The sequence below is a fragment of the Crotalus tigris genome, unplaced genomic scaffold, assembly GCF_016545835.1.
Source record: "Crotalus tigris isolate CLP2741 ecotype Arizona unplaced genomic scaffold, ASM1654583v1 scf7180000018042.565515, whole genome shotgun sequence".
Lineage (NCBI taxonomy): Eukaryota > Metazoa > Chordata > Lepidosauria > Squamata > Viperidae > Crotalus > Crotalus tigris.
In genome coordinates this window covers 464,651-480,105 of record NW_024096791.1, presented here as the reverse complement: position 1 = coordinate 480,105, position 15,455 = coordinate 464,651, and the positions used below count along the sequence as shown (strand labels likewise).

Below are 15,455 nucleotides of genomic sequence, written 5' to 3'. Positions count from 1 at the left end.
GCTGGCCTCCAGTTGAAGCGGCAAATTTAAAAAGTACAAGCTGTGCTGGCCAGGTGTCCAAAATGGCGTTCACGAGTTTAAGGCAGATGCACTGAGGGATCCTCAGGGCCGAGGTTCAGCTGTGGAGCCTCCTCTGGCCTGTAGCTAGTTGAGACGTTCAGTTGTTCTCCAGCTGGAGCGGTAAATTTTAAAAGAGCCCAGTTGCGCCGGCCACATGACCGCGTGTTCAAAATAGCGGCCACGTGCTGAAACGAAGCTTTTGATTAATTTTAGTCCTGATCTATTTTGGGGCAGCACTGATCCCAGTGCTGGAATTAAGGAAGAGAATCCACAAAGGGGAAAAAGGAAAGATACAACCTGTCCAGAAGTCTGATAAGGGAGCCAACCACAATTGTGTCCTGCTGGGCTGAAGACTAAGTCGTGTCTGGGAAGAAGCACAGGACCCAGAAGGAGGCATGGCTACTTTGTCAGACTTAGTCTAATTGGTCAGGAAGACAGTCTAAACCCATTCGTAGACTCTCCATCATCATGCTGGAGAAAGGGATAGAAGAGGTTGAAATGGTTAGATAGTGTCATCAATGCAATAAGCATGAATTTGGGCAAACTGCAGGAGATAGTGGAGGACAGGGGGGCCTGGCATACTATGGTCCATAGGGTTGTGAAGAATTGGATACAACTCAGTGACTGAACAACAACAACAAATACAACAATGACACAATCAAATCTCCACTTGTATAGGTTCAAGGGAATAACCTTGAGGGATTGGATTAAGACCACTATCAAAACAAGGTGCCTGAATCCAGAGGAAAAAATGTACTGCAACATGAGTAAATGTCTCAGGCAAGCAGTCCCTAGTTCTCAAGAAGATAAATGAAAGGAGAGAGAAGCACATTCAGCCTTACAAAATTCTGTACTATAGCTTTACAATAAAAGCATAACTGATTTACATGGCACTGGCTTCTTGGTCTGATCTAACTTGAAATCTACCCAAAACTGAGCCTACACTGATCTAGAGCAACTTTCCTTCTCAGGTTCAAAAGAGTCACAATAACTGATTCAGCCACACCATCTTCTTAAAGAGAAGCTTATTTCCAGTTCCTCCTTTGTAGCAGACAATCATCATTCATATATTTGCATATTATAGTTGAAAAGGGCAGAAGTTGTGTGTTTAAAATTCTTCTTGGGTGTCAAAGCTAAAATATTTCAAATTGACAATAACTAGAAATAGTCATGATTAACAACAAAATGCAGTTGTAGAGTTTTAAAAACATTGTTTAATCGTGTCTTCTATAGAAGGATGCAAGTTATGTCTACAATCTGCATCAGAACTTTCTGCATCTTCAGGTCAAATCTTATTTTATTGCACCAGTTACAAAAAGCTGTTCACATAGAAGCACTAGATTTCATAGGATCTTCTAATCTTTCCATTATGCAATCATCAGAAGCTGAGCACAAATGCTGAATGACCACACAGATGTTATATATATCACCCCTGCACTTTAGCTAACAATGGAATTGAGGGGAAATGGAACTCTCTTATATTTGCATTGTAAATGAAATATAAACCAACAATAACCTGACTATGACATTCATAAAGTAATGTGATTTGCATGCTGATAACTGGCATCTTCCCAGTTTTATGACTTCCCTCTCGCTCCCCAGATCCCATTTCCTCCAAGAAGAAATGATTTACTTGAATTGCTGGTCTTTGGTGCTCCTTGTTTTTGCCAGAAATCGTTCAGCCAGCTTCTCCAAGTTCCTGGAGTAATCCATTTCAATTTCAGCTTTCTTGCGAAAAAAATCCTGCAAATCCTGGAGTAGTTGGACTCTCAGTTCACATTGCTGGTCAAGACATTTCAGTTGTTCAATAAGCTGGGCTCGAATCTCTGCAAAATAGGGGAGGGAGGGAATTATTTATGAAAATAGCATTAAAACAGAAAATGCTATGAACTACCTGAATATATTTGCTACCTATAACTGTTAAAGCTAAATCTCTCTAAAGTCAAATAGCAACCACAATAACCATTCTGAGCTTTCTAAAGAAAAACAAGTAAATATATATAGTGGTGTGAGACATAAATTCTAAGTCGTTACATAGGTTTAAACTCAATCAGTTTCTGAAGCACATAGAACGATCAAGATTTCTAATATTATAAGGTTCTGAAAATAAACTGGGATAACCTCATAGTCACTGCTCTCAACTCTTTGGAGAAAAGGCAAAATATAAATCCCCCCCAAAAAAGGATATTAAAAACAATTTTTAAAATGAAAGTTAAAGTTCCTCTTGATCTTCATATCCCAATGGACCTTAATTAAATATTAACTAAAAATCCCCCTTCCTCACTGGGTCAGCTGATTTTTTTTAAAAAATCCACCAATTACTATTGTGCATTAGACACAGTAGGCAATGAATAACAAAACAACCTGATTCCAATGCAATCTACTTATAAGGATGATTTTTACTGGTAAAGAGTCTATTAATAAGCCATGTCAAGGATACATTAGCAGTCATTTTCCAAAAGGGGACTGAATCGCAATCTAGATAAAGGCCACAGGGTTGGATAATGTTCTAATTCTCCACTCTTAGCTCAAATTTCCTCTAGAGACACTATTAAATTCCTTTGCAGATTATTCCTACGGCAAAACCAAAGCACTGATCATGCCATACATTTCCCAGAAGATACCAATTTGGGACTATTCATGCTGGGTCTCCAACTGCGACATTGCAATTAAGCATAGCACATCAAATTGTGAATGGTTCGCCTTTGAAAAGTCCAACAAATTTGCATGCCCAGTTGGGAAAGGTCACAAGAAAGACAGTTTCATTTTTCATGGAAAGAATGCCTTTGAGCAAAATTTGCAAGCAGATTATTTTTGACTGCATGCAGGGTGTTTTGAGTGCAGATGATGCTGGTGGTTAATACACCATTTTTTTTAATTTAGCCTTAAAATATTTCAAAAAGATCACCCAATGTTTGTAGTGTAATTTCAGAATTTACCCTCACATATTCCCAATACATGGAAAAACTAATTTTGCTAACAATGTGGTACTGAATCTCGAAATTCATAGCATTTTTCTTGGACTCTACAATGAAATTCTACATATTATTGCTTTTAGTTACGGAATGCTAAGTTTTTTCATGCCATGAATATCTCCATCCAATCCCTCTTTTTCAAATTATCAAATTATATTATTTCCTCTTCACATCGCTGAGCTCACAAATGCTAATCAAAGATGCCTGATGTTGCTGAATGTTTGCTGCAATCTTTCTGAGCTTGTTCAAAATTGAATTTATATTAAATACAAGATGTCCTTGACTTATGACTACAATTGGGAGTAGAATTTCCATTGCTAAGCAAGGCAGTGGTTAAATGAGTCACACCCAATTTTGCAACTTTTTTGTCACAGTTGTTAAGCGGATCACTGCATTAGATAAGTGAATCAAACAAATTTGGCTTCTCCATTGGCTTTGCTTGTCAGAAGCTGGCTGGGAAGATCACAAATAGTGATCACATGACCCTGGGACTCTGCAACCTTATAAATACATGCCAGTTGCCAAGTGCCTGAATTTCGTTCATATGGCCATGGGGAAGCTACATCCATAGTAAGTGCAAGGACCAATTGTAAGTAATCTTTTTCAGTGCCATTGTAACTTTGAACAGTTGCTAAAAGAACGGTTGTAAATTGAGTTCTATCTGTAGTTCAAGTAACACAACATTTAACATTCAGTATATTTCTGCCTTTTTTATAGATACAGATCATCTATGTAAAAAACTTGATGGAAATTGTTTCATTCAGGAAAAGATGTGTTTTCCAAATATTTTACTTTATAAACTGACTCTTCTCTTTTTTCCTTTCTTGTACTCAAGAAACACACAAACGCACAAATTATAAATTTTATCTAGATGAGACATAATTGCTGAAAAAGAGCTTACAGCAGCATTTCTTAACTTGTTGCTTTTCACATAAAACACCTGGTCAGGAATTGCATCAGGCCTCTTAGTAAAGAAATCCACATTACACACCAATTTTCTGAGTCCTGGATTGTAATTTCGCTTGGAAGGACAATTTGAAAAGATAAACTGTCTTTCTTTGGGCCAAGGATCAAGTGTTAAAGCCAATCCAGGAAGAAAATGCACTTCATCCATCACTTCTTTTAATAATTGATCAGAACAAATGAATTTAGCTGCTCAAAATTTTTCATATTATAGATACAACTTCATAGTTATCCATTATCAAAATCACATGAGAAAAAGTTATAACTCCCATGAAATCATAATATGTCAATACAATAATCCAATGTAAACAGATTCAAAATTCACATTTGACCGAATTGTAACATGCCCTTTATTTCTCCTTTTAATTATCTTGTGTGTGCTTGTTGTTTATAAGAAAATCAAAATCCAATGTATAACACATATGAAATTAAACTATGAACTACTAATTTCAAATCAATGATATACCCCAACCAATGAGCTATTTTAAGTATTCCAATTTATTTTAGATCCAGCCATCTATTTTCTCCTAAGTATGTTTAGATATGGGTTTCAAAAGAGAGCCAGTTCCATCTAATAGTTAAGGCACCGGCTAAGTATGTTTGCTGCCTTGAATTATTTATAGGGAAAAAAAATAAATGCAGGAAATAAATCAATAAAAATGGTTAACATCAAACATTGCTAAAAAGAATTAAAAATATTCCATTGCAACTACATATAGATACAGTTGCTCACAAAAATACAACTATATCACAAGTTATAGATGACATATGCAGAGATCCCATACATAGCTTCTCATACACATACAAGTTTGCCCTTTCTTTGTTTTTCACTGATTTTCTCATAAAATTAGTAATTCATCAAGCACAATAATTTCTATAGTTAAATAACAACTACATATCTGCTGCACATTTGTATTTGGGCACTACTAGAGAAGTGATTAAGAGATCTGATTCTTGGGCAACCAGATCCAATGGAAATGCTGAAGTGTTAGATTTTACTACTTATAGTACGAATAAATGAGATATTTTATCTTTTGAAGCCCAAGCTGGAAATAAACTGCTAATTACACTATTTAATTAAGTTTGTTTAGAAGTTTTTTCTGCTAATTAATATACTATCCAAAACATTCCAATTATTAGCTCTAGAAAGAATTTACTATAATATTCAGCACTAACCTCTATCTTCAGTGCACTATGTTTCAGATAATAATAAACATAATAATGATATTATATATATTATTAATCATAATAAAGAACATCCAATAATAATTTCAATGACTTTCAAATTAAATATTCAATCATAATTTGCCAAGGCAAGAGAAATCATTTTGAAAAAGTTTACAATACATTTAATACAATATATTTCAGAATAATCTACTATATTACAAAGCAGCACGTATTAAGAAGAATGTTATTTCAAGACCCCATGCCTTACTCACCCCACAATGTGTCTTCTGAATTATTAACAAGTCTTGATTATGCAACTAATCTGACATGCATATACAAGAACAAAGTTCTAAATGAAGCAGATAAGCTCTTTTGCTTCTTCAGATATCTATTATAATCAACACTGTATTACTGTTTGCATAAAAGGGAAAGTAACGGCTGACTGAGTTCCTGGCAGTGGCATACAAGAGTTTGTTGAAAATCTATGTATCCTACTACAGAAGTATGAAGTATAGAAGACTGGGTCTTGTTCATAACTTTCTCTTTTTCAGCAATGTTTTGTTCTGGTTGCACATAAAGAATATCAAGGGTATTGGTACTGTATTTCCTGAAACTCAGGTAACTTCTAGGGATATAATGTTTTTTGGTAATTCTGTCACTTATGTAAACAAGAGAGATATTCAGTCTACTGTCAGAACAAACTGCAGCTAGTGGATCACAATACAGTTTGCAGAAAAAAAATGCCCTTGCAAGTTCAATATGAAGACTCAAAAAACTTGGAACTTGAACTATTAGAGGCAATTTAAATTAAATTGGAATGGACTGTATCTCTATTTTTTAAGAATTCTGAATCCATTTATGAGGATGATATTTTAACACCTACCATAAATTACAGAGAACAAATAAGGAAAAGACCTAATTTCAAGCATGAAGTTTAAACATGAATATAAATATCAACTTAACCTAGAATACACATAATAAGCCTTTCCTGATGATACTGAAAAACCTTCCTATCTATTTACATTTAGGGAGATTATAGCAAGTTGCAAAAGGGCAGAGCTGGGGTTATTCTCCATGAATATATATTGATAGTTTGCAATGGAGAACCTCTTCTACCCATTTGGTTTCTCCATGCAGTAGAAGACGTAGACAACTCAGGGCTTTGCAAACAAACCTCTTGTGCACTGAATCAAGAACTTCCATGGTTCAAATTAGTCATAGGGAACTTCCTGCCTATGACCTAATGCAAGTCATCTATTGCATTTAATAAATAAAATATAGCAGGAGTGTATTTTTTTCTTTTTATTTTTTTTGTAAACATAAAGAATGGTTTGAATACTGAGGGAAAATTAAGTTTAAATAAGAATTTTGAAAATAGAACACATAGTGACCTAACAAGATGACTTTTACAAATACAATTGAAACATAAGTTAATTAGAAAAGATGTTATATATGGATGCTATTGTTATTCATATAAACACAAAAATGTTTATATCCAACCTTGTATGTATTGAAAATATTACTATATTTATCTAATGTTGACAAGGGAGAATAACATTGGAAGAAAGGAAGATCAAGGAATTATAGAAATTAATTATTATTGATTGTTTTTCAAATATATGAACCCAGACAACACACTGTTTACTAAGCACTGAAGATTGTTATTGCAAAAAAAATCAATAAAATATATTTTAAAAAAGAACTTCCATTGTTCAAATTAGTCCTAGGGTACTTCCTGCCTATGATCTAATGCAAGTCATCTATTGCATTTAATAAATAAAATATAGCAGGAGTGTATTTTTTCTTCTTTTTCTATAAACATAAAGAATTACAGGTGAAAGAAAAAAAACAGCAAAATTTCTTCTTCCCTCATTCCACCAGTAAAAAGGAGCTACGCTGGATCAAAAGTCTCTCATAGGCAAAAGGGGCCTTTTCATCTGAAGAATGACAGTTCTAGATCTAAAGGAGAGGGGAGGGAGAGAGCATAGCTTGTATGATATTTTTTTAAAAGAAGCAAAAAAAAAGGATTCAAGGTACCAGCTAAGTGGAGAGGACTCAGAGACAGTCTAACACAGAGTGGCGGGGTTAAGAAGCAAGCAGGAACAACATACATTGAGCCGCACAATCAAGTACCTGGCATTGTGTACAGAAACATTTGTACAGAATATGGGCTAGCTAGGCCTTCCTAACTCTAGATGGGAGATCTCACAGAAGGCTGTGGAAAATAAAAGTGCTAAGATCCTATGGCATTTTCAGATCCAGACAGACAGGCAGGAAGTGGCCAATCAACCAGACATTATGGCAGGAGACAAGGACCAGAGACAACCGTGGTGATGGACATAGTGGTGCCAAGTGACAACAGTATCAGGAAGAAGTATGAAAAACTGGTGAAGTACAAGGATGTGGAAAGTAAAGGCCAAAGTGGTCTCAGTAATGGTAGGAGCACTCAGGGCTGTGACTCCTAAGCTGAAAAGAATGGCTCCAGAAGATCCCAAAACATCACAGCTCTCTATCCAGAAGGGTGTGCAGTGCTAGGAACACAGTGAAGAACACTGAAACTCCCAGGGTTCTGATAGAGAAGCCATGATTGAGGAAGACACAGACCACCCATAAGGGTGAAAATGAATTTTTTTACTTATGTACACACACACACACAGAGAGAGAGAGAGAGAGAGAGAGAGAGAGAGAGAGAGAGAGAGAGAGAGAGAGAGAGAGAGAGAGAATACATATACATACATACGTGGCTGTGTTGGCTCAGCTGCAAAGGGGGCCAGGGGGCCAAAAGTGCCAGCAGTCTGGCTCAGAAGGGGAGTGAAGGGGAAGAGGCGGGTGGGTGGGCAGGGTCTTAAATAGGGCTTATTTTTGGGGCAGGGCTTAAAAATCAAGGTAGGGCTTATTTTCAGGGTAGGTTTTATTTTTGGGGAAACCCGGTAGTTCTGTCTTAAAAAAGATCACTGTTGTATTTTTACCCAGCTATGTGGATGCTAACAATAATCTCAAAAATTCAAGAAGAAATGAAATACACTTGCACTGTCTTTTACAGAAAAATACAATTTCTTAGGTCCTTGTGCTTTTCTTCTCTTTTTCATATCTTTTATCTCATATCTTTTATATTTCATATCTTTAATCTGTTTTACTATGTTCAAATAACTGAACCTCTGGTTTAATCATTCTCAAAAAGGCACAGAGTGTTTTACAATTTTACATATAGATCATCTATTTTGCATGGAGATATAGTTCTTCTGTTTCCCCACTGCTGCATTCATTAAATACCAGTTGGAGAGAAGTTTAAAAATATGCTGTATGAATAAAAAGCTCATTAAATTTAGATTCATGTATTTATCAGGAGCACAAAGGTGCCTATCCGTAGAAGAAAAATATCCATGATAGATTTTTCTTAGAATAGTCAGAAAGAGCCATTTTGGTCACTGAGTCCAGCTCCCTGCCCAATGCAGGGATCCAAATCAAAACATTAACAGTCTCTGCAGTGTAGGGAGACTCCTCAACTCTCTGAATTATGGTACCCCCAGTCAAGAACATTTTTTTCCTACATTCAAACAGAACCTGCCTTACATCCATTGTCCCATGACCTGTAGTCTTAAAAAGCAGATCATGGTCTTCTCTTATTTGATTCCTTTCAGATATTTGAAGCACCCCAATGTGTTTTCTCAAGATTAAACATACACAGCTCCTTCAATCTCCCCAATGATCACTGCATTTCTCTGAACAAAAGGTTAGCATCCAGGATTACGTATAGTACTTCAGGTGTGGTTTCAGCAAAGACAGAATGGAATTATAACTTCCCATAATTTGGAAATTCTATTTCTGTTGATGCAGAATAAAACTGGATTTGTCTTCTTCGTAGCCACATCCTTCTGTTAGTTCGTATTCAATTTACAATCAACTGCTATTTAAAGACAGTTAACAAACTAAGTATGCCCATGTACTTTGGAAATTTGCTTTTGCTTTCTAAATGAAGAACTCTGTTGACCACTGTGCTACTTTTGATTGATTTTTCCAAACTAGTAAAACAGCTTTGAATTCTTGGCATTAACTATACACCCAATTTTGTAAAGCCTGAAAATAAAAATAAAAAAATAATTAAATTAAAAAATTTAAAAACTCTCTTCATCCAAATCACTAATAAAAAAGTATTAAAAATAGATGACCTAGAATTGATTTTCGTGGCATCCCACTCGATACCTCTCAATTTCTCAATTTGAAGGTTCCCCAGACTTAACTATCTTGCTAATCAACATGTAATGGGATACTTTGTCTTTGATGAAGCTGAATTTCAGCAAACAATTTGCTGAAGTAGAGGCACAGCAGGCAACATAAAAGATGCCAATTAAATAAATAAATGTCCAAAGCTCTTCCCAAACGGATCAACAAATGAGAAAGATTAATCTGGCAAGATTTATTGACAAAACCATGCTAATTTCTGGCCAGTTGCCTACATCCAGTTTTGGTCACCACAATATAAAAAAGATGTTGAGACTATGGAAAGAGTGCAGAGAAGAGCAACAAGAATGATTAGGGAACTGGAGGTTAAAACATATGAAGAATGGTTGCTGGAATTGGGGATATCTAGTCTAATAAAAAGACGAATTAGGGGCAATATGATAGCAGTGTTTTAATATTTGAGAGGCTGCCATAAAGAAGAGGGGGGTCAATGTATTTTGCAAAGCACCAGAAAGCACAAGACAAGAAGCAATGGATGGAAACTAATCAAGGAGAGAAGCAACCTAAAACAATAAACTTGCCTTCAGAAGCTGTGGGTGCTTTATCACTGGAAGCTTTTAAAAAGAGACTGGACAGCCATTTGTCTGAAATACTATAGGGTCTTCTGCTTGAACCCTAACCCCTTACCCATTGTTTTTGTTGGAGAAAACTAGTCTCAATTGGAGTTGAATTGTCTGTAAGTTCTTTATTACCCATCATCAAAGAAATCAAACTTTAAGTGTTGAAAAGCAACAGTGGAAAATTTCTGAAAGGAAAAAGACAATAGGACAATAGGAACTATGACACAGAGGTTACAAATCTGTCACTCCCCTGGTTTCATGAATCCATAAATTCCTTACCTGACTGCTTTAGCCATACCAGTGCTAAAGAAATACACTCAGTGAATCTAGGGTTTTAGTGTCCCAGCAGCATTCTAAGTAGCATTCTAAGCCCTTTCAACTGAGTAATTAAAAGTAAAAATACATTTTTCCCCAGCTCAAAATATAATTTAAGCTAGGACAATAACACATTTTAGTATGTGCATTTACTATATCAATACACCAATCATTCTTCAATGTAGTAATTTCAAAACTCAAAAATCATACCAATGCAATATACAGCTTATGAGAAACATGGCTTCTCTTGTTTCACCTAAAATATATGCAACCTACCATAATTAACGCAACATAGAATTCTTTCAAAAGTCTTAAGAATGCTGATTTGCCAAAAGGATTCTGGGTGAGATTTTACTTCATATGTCAGGGATGAGGTCTAGAACTTTTCTTTTTTTTAAAAAAAAAAATCAATTTTTAAAGCCACATGGTAGCTAGAATTTTATGGATTAAGAAAGCAGTACTTTTCTTATGGGAATTTATAGATAATTAATTTAAAAAGACTCACAGTAAATTGACACGGATAACAGCAACAAGATTATTGTGTACACCAGAGTTCCCCAATCTTTTGGGCACCAGGGACTGGTTCCATGGAGAGAGGATTTTCCATGGACTGGAGAGTGTGTGGTTTTGTGTGCTGCCTGCATCTCACAGATGGGGCTTTGCTTGTTTGTGCGGACCAGTTACTGGCATGCCGTGGACCAGTACACAACAGTAAAAGAATAATGAAATTCTACAATGGAGGAATGAATTGTGAAAATGTCAGAATTTGCAGAAATTGTGAAGCTACCAAGTTTGGTCAGAGAACAAACAACAAACACTTATTTGAAAGACTGGAAGCCTTATAAAAAATTTTCTCTGAAAAGAAGAAAAAATAAACAGATGAATTCTGGATTTGAAGTAAGAAAGACGAGGACTAAATGAAGACGTGACAGGACTTGTTAATATATTTAAGAAGGAGGGATAATAAGAATGTAATTATCTGTTGAAAAGAAGACTGGAAATTATCTATACGTTTCTTAACTTTGGTTTTCTTTTTTTCTTGCACTTCTGTTTTTTTCCTTTTGGTTGTTATTATTATATACAAATTTTCAATAATTTTAAAAACATAATGATCGCTGGGATCTAAAAAGTTGCCTTTACAATTGTTTATTCAATAAAACAATATGTGTTTGTATTATTTTTGTTAAAAATCCTTTTTATTACCTGCGCTGCATCAAGAAAATAAAAATAAAACATGATATATACTTACTAGATGTAGCACAGGCATTAAGAAGCAAATAAGAGAAGTCTTAGCTTACTATAGCTCAGTGCATCTAAGCAATTGTTAAGCAAAATGCTTGCGAAGAAAGAATTTCTTGACACCAATTTATCTTACCACAAGAGAGGAAGGGGCATTGTCTTACCTGAACGCCTTTTCTCAGCATGAGGAATGTAGAATCCATGAATGGGTTGATTTAGTCTTCTAGCCCAATCAGACCAAACAATCAAAGTTGTCACGCCCCTGCAGGGTCTGAGCATGCCCCAGTTTCGAAAGGGCGAAGCGAATGATTGTATGACGTGATGGCTCCGAACTGCTGACACTAACCTAACTGCTAGTAATGATCAGGGAGGGGTGGATTCTACATTCCTCATGGTGAGAAAAGGTGTTCAGGAAAGACAACGCCCCTTCTCCAGCATGTAGAGGAATGTAGAATCCACGAATGGGACTTACCAAAGCCCCTATGATCCCACAGGTGGGAAGCAGGTTGGTTAAGTGTCGTTGCTGAAATGGACCACTTGTTGTAAAACCGGACGGCCAAAAGCGGCCTCTGCGGAAGCAAACTTGTCGAGTTTGTAATGGCGAATGAATGGTGAAGAGGACGACCATGTAGCCACCTTACAGATGTCCTCTATGGATGCCTGAGTCTGCCACGCCGCTGACGTGGAAGCGCTACGAGTAGAGTGCACTGTCAGGCAGCTTGGGACAGGTAAAGAGTAAGCCTGGTAAGATTGAGCGATACAGGCCTTGATCCACCTGGCTATAGTAGAGGAGGAAACCTTCTGTCCCTTGGAAGCTGAGTGGAAAGAGACAAACAATGCCTCCGATTTGTGAAAGGAAGCTGTCCTCTTGATGTAATGATGCAATGTCCTACGTACATCTAAGTAATGCCACTGCTTTTCTAGTGTGTGAGAAGGATTGGGACAAAAGTTTGGTAGTACAATGTCCTGAGTCTGGTGAAACAGTGTATTCACCTTGGAATGAATGAGGGATCTTAACCTCAGCATCACTCTGTCCTGATAGAAGGTGTACAGGTCTTCCCTAACTGAAAGAGCAGCCAGCTCTGACACGCGTCTCGCCAACGTGATGGCTACTAGGAAGGCCACTTTGTGGGACAAAATGTGAAGAGGACAAGACCTTATAGGTTCAAAGGGAGACCTAGTGAGTGCCTGCAGAACCTGAGGTAGTTCCCAAGATGGATACCTGTGTACTACCGGAGGTCTGGTGTTGGAGACTCCTTTCATAAAGGACCGGACCCTGGGATGATGGGACAATGGAGTGGCGTTGGCACAGGTGAACACCGTGGAAAGAGCGGCCACCTGTCTACGCGAGGTGTTGGGCGCTAAGCCCTTATCCACTCCATCCATGAGGTATTCAAGAATCACTGGAATAGTGACAGAAAAGATAGACAAACCCTTATAGGTACACCAGTCACAGAAGTTCTTCCAAGTGGCATCATAGATCCGGTTCGTCACCGGCCTTCTGGAAGCTTGGATCATAGCTATCACCCTTGAAGAGTAAGTTCCGCACATCAGGAACTGGCGCTCAGATGCCAGGCGGCTAGTTGTAGCCACTGCGGGTCCGGGTGGCATATGGCCCCCTATGTTAGAATTATCCTCTCTGGAGGGATTTGCCAAGGGGGGGCTATGGCGAGGTTCATGAGATCCGCGAACCATGGACGCTTCGGACAATACGGGGCCACAAGGATTAGTTCCGCCTGTTCCAGTAACAGCTTCCTGATGATGGCCGGGATCAAGGGAAGGGGTGGAAATGCATATAGAAGGCCCGCCAGCCAAGGGCTGCGGAGGGCGTCTGCTCCCTCCAAACCCTGGGATGGGTACCGAGATAGAAACCGGGAAAGCTGGGCATTCGTCGGGGATTCAAACAGGTCGACTTTGGGCCAACCGAAACGGTGAGTTATCTCCCGAAAGAAACAGGGATGTAGACGCCACTCCGAATGATCTATCGTAGATCGACTCAGAAAATCCGCCTGGTCGTTTTCCACCCCTGAGATGTGTTCCGCCTTTAGGGACAACAGATTCTGTTCTACCCATGACCCCAGACACTGGGCCTCGGACATTAGAATCTGCGATCGAGTGCCACCCTGCCTGTTGACATGGGCCTTTGCCGCCACGTTGTCTGTCAGAACCAGCACGTGGCAGCCCGCCAACTTCTTGTGGAAATGGCGAAGTGCTAGGTATATGGCTCTGAGCTCTAACCAGTTGATATTTTTCTTGAGATCCCGTTGAGACCACTGCCCGTGGGTGAATTGGGATTGCAGATGTGCCCCCCATCCAAACAGACTGGTGTCTGTGATCAAGGTTACCCGAGTCAGTTCTTTGAACAGGGATCCTTTGGACAATGCTGGGGACAACCACCAGATGAGGGACGTAAGTGTCTGTGGTGGGACTCGCACCCTCTGTGGAAAACATGCTACACCCCGTTTCTGGTAAGGGAGTAGAAACCACTGCAGTTGTCTCATATGAAGCCTGGCCCAAGGTACTATGGCAATACATGAGATCAGTTTCCCTAACAGCTGTGACAGTAGGAGGAGGGTTACACATTTCTCCTTGTGTACCCTGGTGACCATCGTACGTATGCTGAGCTGACGCTCCTGAGACAGGAAAATTCAGCACTGGTTGGTATCTATTATTGCGCCTAAGTGGAGCAAACGGTTTGCTGGGATCAGATGGCTCTTTGGGAAGTTGATCATAAATCCATGATCCTGGAGTGTCTTGATCGTCAGTGCCACATCTGATCGGGCATTCAGTGCCAAGGACGACTGTATTAGGATATCGTCCAAGTAGCCCTGAACACAGACTGGTACCAACCTGAGCTGTGCGGTGAGAACCACCAGGATTTTGGTGAAAACCCGTGGAGCTGATGATAGGCCGAATGGCAGGGCCCTGTACTGGTAGTGATGGTTGGAATACCTGAATCTGAGAAAACGCCTGTGATTTGGATGTATGGGAACATGCAGGTAAGCTTCTGTCAGATCTATAGATGTAAGAAAGTCCCCTAGCCGAATACTGCCCAGAATAGAATGAAGAGTTTGCATCTTGAATTTTTGGTAAATTAGGTACCGATTTAGAGCCTTGAGGTCTAGGATCACCCTCCATCCTCCCAAAGCCTTTGGCACCACGAATATGATGGAGTAGAAACCTAGTCCCCATTGATCTGAGAGTACCCGCTCTATTGCCTCTATGCTTAACAGATGACGAATGGCCTCCTCCATGAGACCTTGTTTCACGGGATTTCGGGATAGGGGGCAGGAGATGAAGCGCCGAGGGGGGAGTGTGAGGAACTCCAGAGACAGTCCGTCTCTGATAGTGGTTAGAACCCAATTGTCCGTGGTGGTGTTTTCCCATTTGTGGAAATATAGTGCCAGTCTTTTGCCAATGGGGGGAATCCGCCTCAAGTCACTTTGACTTTCAGAAAGGACGACCTCCTCTGCCTCCCCGAGACCCACAAAACACTGAGGAAGGTCCTAGCTCAGCAGCTGGAATTGTATCTTGGACCTGTAATCTCAATTCTCGGTGAAAGAGGGACAGATGGTCCTGTTCATATCCCAGCAAAGAACCCTGGTCCAGGGTCTGCTCAGGAGACCAAGCCCGGGTAAAAGGGGAAGGTCAATGCTCCCCTGATGTGGATGCAAGAGGAGGGGAGGGGATAAGCTGCATCTCTCCTGCCTGGGCTTTGGAGAATTGTCGCACCAGCGCCCTATGTCTGCTATCTGCTTGCTTGTCATTGCCCTTAGAGGTCCGTTTGACCTTGGCCTTTGCAGGTGTATCCTGACTGGATGGCTTGTGTTTTACATTTCCACTGGAGGTGGAAGCCTGTGAAATGCTGTTATCCACCATATTGAAATAAACAATAGGAAAGAAACAACAGGTGTTCACCAGGAGATCCCTGGAT

General features: G+C 39.0%; 1 protein-coding gene across 2 annotated transcripts in view; it reads right to left on the bottom strand.

Annotated features, from left to right (window-relative positions):
* LOC120309589 (SLIT-ROBO Rho GTPase-activating protein 2B) overlaps positions 1 to 15,455 on the bottom strand; it is a 112,091-nt gene that overhangs the window by 81,207 nt on the left and 15,429 nt on the right. For both annotated transcript variants that reach the window (XM_039346986.1, XM_039346987.1), the window contains exon 2: positions 1,694 to 1,886. In XM_039346986.1, coding sequence (XP_039202920.1) covers positions 1,694 to 1,773 — 80 coding nt within the window. In that variant the 5' untranslated portion in view covers positions 1,774 to 1,886. The remainder of the gene's footprint in view (positions 1 to 1,693; positions 1,887 to 15,455) is intronic.